General features: G+C 37.7%; 1 protein-coding gene across 2 annotated transcripts in view; it reads left to right on the top strand.

The window, feature by feature from the left end:
* Positions 1 to 4,337: 4,337 nt before the first annotated feature.
* The window catches only part of LOC131535872 (NACHT, LRR and PYD domains-containing protein 12-like), a 28,489-nt gene continuing 18,956 nt past the window's right edge, over positions 4,338 to 13,870 (top strand). The window contains exons 1-6 of one of the 2 annotated variants that reach the window (XM_058768383.1): positions 4,338 to 4,403; positions 7,138 to 7,313; positions 7,874 to 7,990; positions 8,146 to 10,029; positions 10,227 to 10,400; positions 10,910 to 11,083. In XM_058768383.1, the coding sequence (XP_058624366.1) occupies positions 7,159 to 7,313; positions 7,874 to 7,990; positions 8,146 to 10,029; positions 10,227 to 10,400; positions 10,910 to 11,083 (2,504 nt within the window). In that variant the 5' untranslated portion in view covers positions 4,338 to 4,403; positions 7,138 to 7,158. Of the gene's footprint in view, positions 4,404 to 7,126; positions 7,314 to 7,873; positions 7,991 to 8,145; positions 10,030 to 10,226; positions 10,401 to 10,909; positions 11,084 to 13,870 lie in introns of those variants that run through there. The other variant, XM_058768384.1, reaches the window with a different exon arrangement.

Here is a 13,870-nt window from a genome sequence, read left to right as displayed (position 1 = left end):
GACCACCACCTCAACCCGAGACTCGGGGTTAACAAAAAGAAGCAAAACCTGGAGGACTGGACTGATTCAGCTGAGAAAAGTCATTGTGTTGCTGCCATGTCTCAGTCAAACAGAAAAAAAATCAAACTTACAGTCCTTCAGTAGATCCCAAACCAACAGCGCTTTGTTGTTGATTGAACGAATGTTAAGTAATCCAAACGTAAAAACATTCGTAGTAGATTCAGCGATTGTTGACTTGCCTAAATGGGCTTGCACAGAGTAATCCACAGTTTGTTCCAATTTCCAAAGATAACCAGAAGGACTTTATGGAGTTTGAGTCATAGTAATTATAAATCTGTCTTGATCCGTGATGAATATATTTGCAACGAGGCTTAAAAATGTCAGTGTGATGACTCCAAGACCCGGAGGAGACACGTAGCGATTGAAACGAAACTGATGAAGTTCTTAGGCACTGTATTGAAGTACCGACACAACAGGCTGAAATATTGTAAATAAGATCATCCAGTTCAAGATGCTCCATGGAACCATCACGTAGAGCCTCATTTTTCCGATCTTAAACAGCCGGAAATAACACAGAGAGCAACAACACACTCCGTGTAACTGCAGAGTTCACCAAATAGAGTCGGATTTTTCAGAATATAGTGCTTATAATTTTGAAAACATAAGCCCAGTCCGTTGCAGCATCGAAAACAACTCAATAAAGATTAAAACAATTAAAACAGTAAGCACCCAGGAACAGCGGCAGCTAAAACGCGCCAGCGTTCGCCCCCGGAGATGAAAATGATAATTTAAACACATTTTAAGATCTTCAGTAAACCATAGCCTATTATTCGAATACATTTGAATTGTTGTAGTCTTAACACAATTGCTTTCACAAAAACTTATGTAAGATGTAATGGTGTCAGTGATCTCATGTACATCTTCACATGCATCAAAGAACAGTTGCAACTCTGTGTCCTCAAAGCATGTCCTCAAAGCTTTAAATGGCTATACAATGATTAGAGCTGACAGAGACAATGCTGCATCTCGCAAGTCTTTGGGAGGAGGTTTGTGCCTTTTTGTGCACAACAAATGGGCAACACATTTTCAAATTAATGAACAAGTATGTACTACAGACTATGAACTCCTATCAGTGTCTTTTAGACCTTTTTATTTACCCAGGGAATTTGGACAGGTTACTGTCATTTTAACATATGTTACGGGCCCTAATAACGAGGAAGCTGCAAACAAAATAACACTTATAATGACGCTTTGACTGGCTCATCAGATCGATCAATTTTATTTCTTGGAGATATGAACTTATGTGAATTATCAAGCTATTTGCCTACCCTCCATCAGTATGTGGACTGCCCACTCGATCAACACGCATATTGGATAAATGTTTTGGCAACATAGTAGATGGCTATAAGGCTGTGTGTCGCCCTCCTTTGGGGAGGTCAGATCATAATATTATACATCTGCTACCCAAATATCGAGCTAAGTTTAAACAAGAGAAACCAGTGATTAAAGAGATACAACTGTGGACAGATCAGAGCAAAGAAGAATTTAGAGACTGCTTTGAGGACACAGTGGCAACTGTTCTTTGATGCATGTGAAGATGTACATGAGATCACGGTCACTGTATATATATTTAAAAATGTTAAAAATTGGCTTTTAACTTAGTCATACTGTAGGAAGGCCCAACAGTTGAAGGGGGAAAAGGAAATGACGTGCTATACAAGAATGCGCTATACCCAGCGCATTCCCTAGGTATTGTGTCTCAGTCCTAGCTAGGGTACATTTGTCTGGGCGTATTCTTGATTTTTATTTGCACGTCCTTCAGATGATCCAGATGGTCTTGCCAAGTTTGGCTCTAGATGATGATGTCATCTAAGTATGCAGCAGCAAACTTCTCAGTCCCACAGAGGATCCTGTCCATCGTCCTTTGGAAGGTAGCTGGAGCTCCATGAAGCCCAAAAGGAAGGACAGAGAACTGAAAAATATCCAGGTGGTGTTTTAAATGCAGTCAACTCCACCAGGCAGGTTTTGTTCATCCATTTCCTCCTCTCCCTCCAGAAATCTCATGGATAAGGCTGTTCCTTTACCCAGTACTCCCTCAGATGTAGGTTCTGGTTGCATGGAACGAGCATAGCACTTCTTCAACATGTTGACAAGTTTTGCAAGGGCTGTGTCCTGGATGGGATCTCTATCTCATATGCCACAGTACCCAGTTTCCGCTTTAACTGATAGGGGCCCTGCAATTTAGCCAACAGTTAATGCTCACTTGTGGGCAGTGTTGAGAAGCTTACTTTGGAAATGTAATAGGTTACAGATTACAAGTTACCCTGTTTAAAATGTAATAAATAGTGTAACTATTTCAAATATTTTGAGATTGTTCTGTCGATCCAAAGACAATAGCTACATTTACATGGACACTTTTTGTTTCGATTGGAATTAAGATTGGAATCAGATTGATGAATCCAAATATAGAGTTTACATGAACGCTGAATAAAGTAATCTGGTTTATTTGTGCGTTATTTGATACAAGCTTTGAATCGGATTTTACCTTTTGACATGCTCACAGTACACGAATAGTAATTTCCCGCCCTTCCAAGATGTATGGTGGCCGAGAGAGCTCAATGCGCTGCAACTTCAGAAAACACATGCAAATAGAAAAAGCACCAGCAAATCAAGAAAACATCTTCATCAGTTTGACAGCAGGTGCTGCAAATGCTCATAACGCAACCAAATTAAGAAACACGCTGCAAATCAACACAACACAACACAAAGAATTTTATTTGCAGCTCGTTTCTGCAGCTTCCTTTTGTTTGGTTGTGTTGTGAGTATTTGTAGCGCATGCATTGCCAATTCGATGAAGTTGTTTTCTTAATTTGCAGGTGGGTTTTTTTCTATTCGCAGTGCTTCCTTTTGTTTGGTTGTGTTGTGAGTATTTGTAGCGCATGCATTGTCAAATCAATGAAGTTGTTTTCTTAATTTGCAGGTGTTTTTTTCTATTTGCAGCACGTTGAGCTCTCTCGGCCACCGTAACGATGCACATATGGTTCAACGATCAGAGGGTACAACAAGGGAAACAAATGAAAAATTCTAATAGTATGCTTAAGTGTGTAAATATGAAGCAATTTGGTGAGGTATAAGGGTGCAAGATTGTGAAGAGCTTTAAAAGTGAGAAGCTGAACCTTGTACTCTACACTAGGTATGGCACTAGTAAAGCACTTACAATGGAAGTGAATGGAGTGATCTATAAATGTTAAAATACTCACTGTTTCAATAGTATAGCCACAAGACATAAACATAATCTAACTTTATACAAGATCAAAATACATATCAAAGTTAAACATTAAAAAAGAGAGAGAGATTTGTTTACCTGCTTACCCTGTGACCATTAACCAACATCAGAGAACTATGAACATGCAACAGTGATGTTAATGAAATATTAACTTCAAATCTTCAAGAAAATATTTTAAAGGAGTTCAACTGGAAAAACAGTTTGGCATTACATGAACAACTATTAATAAGCATGACAACAGGTTATATTTTCCCCAAAGATGCCGATGAAGGTATAGGCCCTCCATCAGGCACAGGCCAAAGTATGTTTGCGTTATGGGAAAGTTTCTATATTTATCATAAAACATACTGTATTCATACATACATACATACTATAATCTATTTCTTTAGTGCCAAACCTCACGCAATTGCTGCTGGCAAGCCATGAGTACAGTTATGCCATGCTGCTTAGACACGACTATTAGGTTAAGTGACTTGTAAGTGAAACAAAAGTGTATCTAAACTCACACAATGTATGCCTGGCCTACTGTGTGTTTAAAGTCCGCATGAAATGGAAGTTGCGATAGCCTTTTTTTCTATTGTGACATATCCAAATGAAACAGTTTTTGGAATGAGGAAAAGTATATGGGCCTGAATTTCGTCCTTGGGAATTGATTGTATCTCGGGAAGCTGGTCACTGATAAATAAATGAAGACCGATCAAAATCTACAGTCAGCTGTGGCTGACATTTAGTCATAAAGAGAGCACATGTTGTTATGTCTCTGTGTGTCTGTCAGTCATCTCTCTTTGGGACATGAGGATTAAAAACATGGTACAATGACTGACCACATCAACACAGCATTATTCTCCCTGTGGATTTCCTCTGGTTTCTGTCGGATCCTGCATTTTCTGCCCACCATCCCAGAATGTTTTGACCCTCTGGAGTCAGAGCAATTGTGCCTCACTTTTCTCTTTATCTGGAATTACATTTAATGTTGCTTCTCCATCCTGCAGTGTCTTCTGTGATTGGATTTTACCCTAGAAACAAAAGTGAAAGAACAAGAAAAAGAAGTGATTCTACTCTGAGGCTTTAAACCTGTTAACACTGGATATTTAAACACATATTCACATATTATCTGGTAAGTTCAGAACTTATTCTTCATGTATCAATGTAGTCATAAAAATGAGCCACTGTTTGATTTATTTTTTATTTTTTATTTTCATTACATGGGATTTTAAACCTGGATCATTTTATTTAGACAGTTAACAGCTCTGACCAAAATGACAAAAACATAATCAACAAGAGTTCATTGTTCCTCAGATCTTTGTTATAAATAACATTATAAAACAAATAATTATGAAAAATGTCATGTAATTGTTCCATATACAACTATTTCTAGATCCTGTGATGTCAAGATTAACTGTGTTGAGTTTTAACTTGTATTGGACTTATTTTTAGCTTAAAGGAACACTCCTTAAAGGAAATAGGCTCATTCTCCAACTCCCCCAGAGTTAATAATTAGAGTTTTACCGTTTTGGAATCTATTTAGCCGATCTCCGGGTCTGGCGATAGCACTTTAAGCATAGCTTAGCATAGATCATTTAATCCGATTAGACCAGTAAGGTTTCTTAAAGTTAAGAAAAATAGTCCTACTCTGGTACCTGATTACAGATCTTTGGCTTGTAATAATTGCAGAACTACTGGTGCTAAATGGAACCCTTTTTATAAGGTTACATACAGAACAATGTTTTGAAATGTCTGTACAGAACTTTTAATTATGCTATAAAAACATTTTTAATATGGGATTTTATTATTATTATTATTATTATTATTAAATACCTCTGTATACCTGGGGCCTGTACCATGAAGCCGGATTAGCTGGCTAGCCAGGTAAGTTTCAGTTTAGTTTGCACCAATCCTTGGTTTTAGGTACCATGTAAGTGGCTTGGTTTTTAGTGGCGTTCATTGCCATAGTAACTTACACACAATCTGCTACGGGGCAGGTTATGTTCTGGGTTAGAGATCTCAAACTGAAGTTGGACAAATCAGATGAGAGCAAAATGACACATGTCTGACACAAAAAGTAACTCCCCAGGTCACTAGTACTAAAAAAAAAAAAAAATGTCTGGCTTTAATGATAATTACTTACATAAAGAGTTATTTTATATGATTTATATAATTATTATACGATTCATATTATTATTAATCCATTACACACAAGCAATTTTAGTTTAATAGTTTTTATAAATCATTTACCGTATTGACCCGAATATAAGACAATGTTTTTCTCTTGGAAATAAATCTGAAAAAACGCAGTCGTCTTATATTCGGGGTCTAGACTTTGACATGTCAGTAATACACCCACAACAATAGGTGGCGCCAAAACGCATAAAATGAGTGTGCTATGAAATATGTAATGTAATGTGCGTTGTAAAGATCGCGAATGAAAACAAAAGAAAAGCTTACAGGGACATGAGTCGTCACTGTCATGTTAGCCTGATGGGACCAAACTTCCTCTGTAAGTGATTTTAAAACACAGTACCCAGATTTGAAGACTACAATAAGATTTCACTTCTACTGTTAATAAAATTTTGGTAGGCTACTAAGAGATGGATAGCCTAAATGTTATATAATACAGATGGGCTACCGGTTATTTCAATGGTATATCAAAAAGTGTATATTTTTCAATGTCATTGTTGGTACATTTTACCAGTATCTACCATACTTTCAAAACAAAAATTAAAATAGGAAAAATATGCAATTTGAAAATAATTTAAGAAAAAATGTGTTTTACAGAGAAAAACAAAAAAACAAAGATTTGGTTTTCAAAAAGCCTTTTTCCAAAAGGTACATCTGGAAAAAGGGGGGTCGTCTTATAATCAGGGTCATCTTATATTCGGGACAATACGGTATTTTAAATAAATATTAATATACAGATCATATGTAATATAAACAAGCTGTAGTATCAATAGATAACACTATTTTAAAAATGATTATGTAACCTTACATGTTCGAGTCTCTATCGCTATATATTTTCAAATGTATAAACTAACTTAAGTTTCACTTGTGACTGCACTGATAAGAGCAAGATAATTTATTTTATTTGTCCTCTGTCATGTTTCATATGACGTTTAAATTTGTCATATTCTTCAATCTCTTAACCTTTAGCAAAACCTTTAACATTTAGTTTTGAATCTTGCTGGGTCTCCCGCAAGAAGTAAATCAAACTTGCTTTGTGTTGCAAGGCTCGTGATTGGCTGTTCACCAGTGATGTCACACATTCATGTGCACGCGCTCCACAAACTCAGGATCAAAGCCTGAGTTGACAAAGAAAGTTGATGATCAGCATCATGGTGGTTTGGTTTTGTCAACTCGAAACTAATCCTGTAACTCTGAATTTGTTCAGCTACCATCAGGCCCCTGGTTTTATGTTAATAATATTTAGCCTCTATTAGGGTTTTACATAAAGAACTGACAGAAAACTGACATAATGATTATGAATATTGAAAATGAATAAAAATGCAAAACAGATGTAAAATCAGATAACGAAGTCCAAGTTCCAAAGAAGTATCAGCATAATCCTCTGTGATATTTTCATCATTATTGTGTTTTGCTGTTACTGAGTGTCAGTTCCTCTTTTCAGATTATGTGGTTTTGGCATGTGACTGTCTGAGCAGAAATGCACAACTGAGGTCAAAATTACAAAGGCCATAAAACAAGTAGGCAGGAATGAATAACCCTGATCCCCAAAAGAACCATTTCAGTATAATTGTGTTCTGCAGGAGGAAATGGTTCTAAATAAACTTTTAAACAAGCATCTTGTTTTATATTATACAACAATGAACTGTTTTTACTTTATCATGTTATATAAGGTCATTCGATTGAGATTCAAAATGAGTCTTTACGTCAAGAGAGAAGATGAGGATACTGCCTCTAAAATGGGTGTCTCTCCATCTTCTGGATCAAGCTGTGTGTCTATGAAGAGTAATCAATCCACAAGGAATAATATCTTTGGAATCAATGATGAAACAGTGATCTCTGACCCCAGGTAAGACACTATTTTTTCATTTAGCATACGCTTTTGTCCAAAAGTGACTTACCAGAAGCCTGCGGTCAGTGAGAGAGCGGCGCCTCATGTTATCATCACAGAGAAACACAAATTTCTTTCCTAAACTTTCAATGTCTCTGTTCCTCACTAGTAAAATTATCTCTCCAACCTTCCCAAAAAGAGTCCCTTGTAATTTCCAAGAAGTTATTTGATACTTATATTTTGACATTCTTTTTATTTTCTCAAAAAGGAAACGCACCACACTGCAGAGAAAAATGAAAGTTTACTTCATTCAGTTAATCATTATTTACTCACCATGGTGTTGTTTTAATGCCTTATGAATTTCTTTTTTGGAAGCAAAATATCCACACATTCAGTTTTGGAAGGCTGAACTGCAGGACTTTTTATGTTACTGCCTCATTAGGATGAATCTCTGTTGTATTACAAATGTGCAAGTGTCTATTTTGGATAAAAGTGTCAAAGATGTATAAATATAAATTTAAGGTGCATTCACAGTATAGCTAGTGCTCTAAAATGCAGTTTTGTTGGTCTTTTTTCAGTATCACCAGGAAACAACGATTAGAGTCTCCAGAACCCAGTGTTGGGTCGATGAAGACTCACAGATCCATTGATGATCCCTATAATTTCAGTGAAGGAGCAGTGATCGCTGACCCTTTGTTAGTATAAACAAGTAGTTGCTAATTTACTGTAGTGCATTCAGTACATGAAATAACATTAAATAAGTATGCAAAATCATATCCAGTAACTGATATATTTCTGAAGGTCTCCAACTGTCATTGTAATTTTTGTTGCTCTTCCTATTTAATTTTAGCAGGGGAAAGACACAGGAGCTGCTCAGATCTGTCTCGTCTTCTACACCCCACTATCAGATGCACATCAGGCAGGACAACACAGTCCTGCAGACACACATACTGGAGACTGGAGACCTACAAAGAGTCAAAGACCAGCTCAAAACCAGCATGAAGAACAAGTTTGAGAGATTATTTGAGGGAATCAAACTCCAGGAGAATGAAACCCTCCTGAACAGGATCTACACACAGCTCTACATCATAGAGGGAGAGAGTGAAGGAGTGAATGAAGAACATGAGGTTTTACAGATGGAGAAAACAGCCAGAACACAACACTCACAAGACACTCCAATCGACTGCAATGACATCTTTAAAGCCTCACCTGAACCAGGATGTGAGGAGAAAGACCAGATCAAGACTGTTCTTACTAAAGGCATCGCTGGAATCGGAAAAACCGTCTCTGTGCAGAAGTTCATTCTGGACTGGGCCGAGGGAAAAGCCAATCAGGATGTAGATTTCATGTTTGTGCTTCCATTTCGAGAGCTGAACTTGATCCGAGATCATCAGTACAGTCTTCACAGACTTCTGCTGGACTTTCATCCTGAACTTCAAGATCTGGACTCAAAGATTTATGAGGAGTGTAAAGTTGTGTTCATCTTTGATGGTCTGGATGAAAGCAGAATCACACTGATGTTTTCAGATGATCAGAAAGTTTGTAATGTGACTGAGAATTCATCAGTAGGTGTGTTGATGTCAAACCTCATGAAAGGAGAGCTGCTTCCCTCTGCTCTCATCTGGATCACCTCCAGACCAGCAGCAGCCAAACAGGTCCCCTCCAAATACATCAACCGTCTGACAGAAATTCAGGGGTTCAGTGAGCCTCAAAAGGAGGAATATTTCAGGAAGAGAATCAGTGACCAGCATCAAGCCAGCAGAATCATCTCACATATCAGAAGAGCAAGAAGCCTCCACATCATGTGCCACATCCCCGTCTTCTGCTGGATCTCATCCACTGTGCTTCAGAAGCTCCTGGAAGAAGATCTGAGTGCAAAAATCCCTCAAACTCTTACTGGAATGTACATCCACTTCTTGCTCACTCAGATCAACATGAGGAACCAGAAGTATGAAGAGAGAGATCCAGATAAACTCCTGCAGTCCAACAGAGAAGTGATTGTGAAACTTGCTGAAGTGGCTTTCAAACAGCTGATGAAGGGCAATGTGATGTTCTATGAGGAGGACCTGATTGAGAGCGGCATAGACATCAATGATGCCTCAGTGTATTCTGGGATTTGCACTGAAATCTTTAAGGAGGAGTCTGTGAATCATCAGACGAAAGTCTACAGCTTCATTCATCTCAGCATTCAAGAGTTTCTTGCTGCTTTCTATGTGTTTTACTACCATGTGAATACAACTATGGTGGGACTGAGGAAGTTTGCTAGAGTACAAAATTTGCTAAAAGGAGCAGTAGATAATGCCATTGACAGTGAGAATGGACAGCTGGATCTGTTCCTGCGGTTCCTGCTGGGCGTCTCACTGGAGTCCAATCAGAGACTCTTACAGGATCTACTGACACACACAGAGAACAGCTCAGAGAGCATCAGGAGAACCACACAGTACATTAAAGAGAAGATCAAATATGGACACAGACTCTCCACTGAAAGATCCATCAATCTGTTCCTCTGTCTGCTGGAAGCGAAAGATCAGACTCTGTCCAGAGAGATTCAGGAGTTTGTGAAATCAGACAAACACTCAGAAAAGAAATTCTCTCCTGCTCACTGCTCAACAATCGCCTACATGCTTCAGATGTCAGAGGAGCCGCTGGATGAACTGAACCCCGTGAAATACAACACATCAGATGAGGGAAGAAGAAGACTGATACCAGCCATTATCAACTGCAGAAAAGCCATGTGATAGTTTAATCATGTTTTTGGTTTCCTTTTAAATGGAATTACAATTTCTTTATTTGTGCCAAGAAATACATCTTGATTGTCTTGTGCACATTTTTATTATGTCTGATTTATTTTTACAGAATAAAGTTGATATTCTTGAAATACCTATTTTAGAATAAGGACAAATATTTGATTCGTGTTTTATTCTCTTTCAGACTTTCTGGCAATAACCTTACTGCTCAGTCCTGTAAAATTGTGTCATCAGCTCTACAATGCTCATACTCTGTTCTGAGAGAGCTGGATTTGAGTAACAATGACCTGCAGGATTCAGGAGTGAAGCTGCTCTCTGATGCACTGAAGAGTCCAAACTCTCAACTGACGATACTGAGGTGTTTAACAGCATATAAGGCATAATCAGTGCCAATCCTAGACTTCTGGGGGTCCTACGCAAAACTGTGTCAGCCGGGGGTGGGGGTTTGGGATGAACGAATGGATGAAACGCATTTGTCCATGTTTCACTCAGTCTCGAATCGCGCTTACAGAAAGGAAAGCGTTCAAGAAACATCTCTTCCGCAGCTCGGTACGGTTTCAACAATTTTTTTTAGTCTCGAGCAAGAGACATTTGCGGTACATGATTTGACTGATTTTTACGTAGAAAGGGTGACAGCGCACCGCATTAAGAAATTATCATTCATGTTTTCATAACTGCTGGCAAAATTAAAAACCAAAACTAAAATTAAATCATCTCTGAGAGCAAAGGGGCCCCCTGGTGTTTCGGGGGCCCTACGCAGCTTGCATATTCTGCGTATAGGGAGGATCAGCTCTGGGCATAATGTACAGTTATTCTGTCATAATGGTGATGTGTGTTTGTAGATGATCTGACTGTGTCTGTCTGTAGGTTGTCTGGCTGTATGGTGACAGAGGAAGGCTGTGGTTATTTGTCTTCAGCTCTGAGTTCAAACCCCTCACACCTGAGAGAGCTGGATCTGAGTTACAATCACCCAGGACAATCAGGAGTCCAGCTGCTCAAACAGAAACTGGAGGATCCAAACTGCTCACTGCAGATACTCAAGTATGTTGAGCAGTAGGAGTATTATTTGGTTTTACACTTGATTGCTAATGCTGTTAATCCCAGTTGATTAACTTGTTACCCTGAAAAAGGACGTCAAGGTCCTGAAGCGTCCATTTGTTTACTTTAATTCAAATTTACTCTTAGTTTTCTATAAAACGTTTTTACTATAAAAAATCTCTTAGTGACGGTAATTTCTTAATTTGTTCCAAGAGTTATGAAAATCAAAAACAGAGTCTGTACATTTAATATGAAATATAAGCCTCAGATGCATCCATTGTAAAAAAAAAACAAATAAAAAAAACTCCTGTACGGTCATCATGACAGTGTTTCTCTAAACAATGTCCCTCAGGCCTTTTAGACCAAAAGTGTGCACATTTTTAGAAATATTGATGGATGTTTACTTCAAATTTATATAGAAAGAAGTTAATGTATTGTTTCATTCATACTAGGCACCCTCGCACAGAAAGTCCATAAGTGAAACTTATAGGAGTCATTAATCTTATGACATTCCAGGAAATCCCATGTGTGGACAAAGGTCTCCAGCTATCTGTAGCTGGATAAAATGCACATAGAAATGTTTTTAATGATAAAACATGAAGGAAATAAGCTGACAGTATATACAGGTGCATCTCAATAAATTAGAATGTCGTGGAAAAGTTAGCTCAAATTGTGAAACTCGTGTATTAAATAAATTCAATGCACACAGACTGAAGTAGTTTAAGTCTTTGGTTCTTTTAATTGTGATGATTTTGGCTCACATTTATCAAAAACCCACCAATTCACTATCTCAACAAATTAGAATACTTCATAAGACCAATAAAAAAAAAAACATTTTTAGTGAATTTTTGGCCTTCTGGAAGGTATGTTCATTTACTGTATATGTACTCAATACTTGGTAGGGGCTCCTTTTGCTTTAATTACTTCCGCAATTCAACGTGGCATGGCGGTGATCAGTTTGTGGCACTGCTGAGGTGGTATGGAAGCCCAGGTTTCTTTGACAGTGGCCTTAAGCTCATCTGCATTTTTTATTCTCTTGTTTCCCATTTTCCTCTTGGCAATACCCCATAGATTCTCTATGGGGTTCAGGTCTGGTGAGTTTGCTGGCCAGTCAAGCACACCAACACCATTGTCATTTAACCAACTTTTGGTGCTTTTGGCAGTGTGGGCAGGTGCCAAATCCTGCTGGAAAATAAAATCAGCATCTTCAAAAAGCTGGTCAGCAGAAGGAAGCATGAAGTGCTCCCAAAATTTCTTGGTAAACGGGTGCAGTGACTTTGGTTTTCAAAAAACACAATGGACCAACACCAGCAGATGAAATTGCACCCCAAATCATCACAGACTGTGGAAACTTAACACTGGACTTCAAGCAACTTGGGCTATGAGCTTCTCCACCCTTCCTCCAGACTCTAGGACCTTGGTTTCCAAATGAAATACAAAACTTGCTCTCATCTGAAAAGAGGACTTTGGACCACTGGGCAACAGTCCAGTTCTTCTTCTCCTTAGCCCAGGTAAGACGCCTCTGACGTTGTCTGTGGTTCAGGAGTGGCTTAACAAGAGGAATACGACAACTGTAGCCAAATTCCTTGACACGTCTGTGTGTGATGGCTCTTGATGCCTTGACCCCAGCCTCAGTCCATTCCTTGTGAAGTTCACCCAAATTCTTGAATCGATTTTGCTTGACAATTCTCATAAGGCTGCGGTTCTCTCGGTTGGTTGTGCATCTTTTTCTTCCACACTTTTTCCTTCCACTCAACTTTCTATTAACAAGCTTGGATACAGCACTCTCTGAACAGCCAGCTTCTTTGGCAATGAATGTTTGTGGCTTACCCTCCTTGTGAAGGGTGTCAGTGATTGTCTTCTGGACAACTGTCAGATCAGCAGTCTTCCCCATGATTGTGTAGCGTAGTGAGCCAAATTGAGAGACCATTTTGAAGGCTCAGGAAACCTTTGCAGGTGTTTTGAGTTGATTAGCTTTATTGGCATATCACCATATTCTAATTTGTTGAGATTGAATTGGTGGGTTTTTGTTAAATGTAAAATCATCACAATTAAAAGAACCAAAGACTTAAACTACTTCAGTCTGTGTGCATTGAATTTATTTAATACACGAGTTTCACAATTTGAGTTGAATTACTGAAATAAATTAACTTTTCCATGACATTCTAATTTATTGAGATGCACCTGTATTTCATCTGTTTTCTTCTAGCCATCTCAGGTATTTTCATAAGAAAAAAAGTGTATTTATAATACAATGCTAATAAAAACAGTAAAATGCTAATAAATGCAGTAAAATGCTAATAATGGCAGTAAATACCAATACATTTTTTTATTGAACATTGAGAGAGCAACAGATTTTGTGTGAAAATTAATCATGAAGGTGGATTGTTTTGTTTAAAAATCTTATAAACACATGAGATGGCAAGGTGGGCCTTTTACTCCACACACGGAGTAAAAGATTCACCATAGAGCAAAAGGCACCAAGTATTTATAAATAAACTTTAGCTAAAGTTATGTTTTGAATAATTTGAATAATAATTTATAACTTCTTCAAAAATATTTAGCAAATTTTGTTATTTTCTGTTTATTTTGATAAACAAAATTTTTTGTTCAATAAATATACTGCCACTAAAATGTTAAATATTTATTAAATTAAATATTTATTTTATATTATATTATATGATTAATATCATTTTTTTTTAGATATGATGGTTTCATTATAGAATAGTATGGATGTGCCCGAAGCCGAATACCTTATTGGGAAAGGCACGGATAATGGCTTCAAAACGA

Source organism: Onychostoma macrolepis, chromosome 03 (genome assembly GCF_012432095.1).
Source record: "Onychostoma macrolepis isolate SWU-2019 chromosome 03, ASM1243209v1, whole genome shotgun sequence".
In the NCBI taxonomy this organism is placed as follows: domain Eukaryota; kingdom Metazoa; phylum Chordata; class Actinopteri; order Cypriniformes; family Cyprinidae; genus Onychostoma; species Onychostoma macrolepis.
The sequence above is the reverse complement of the archived record's forward strand: the minus strand, read 5'-3'. Positions and strand labels throughout refer to the sequence as shown.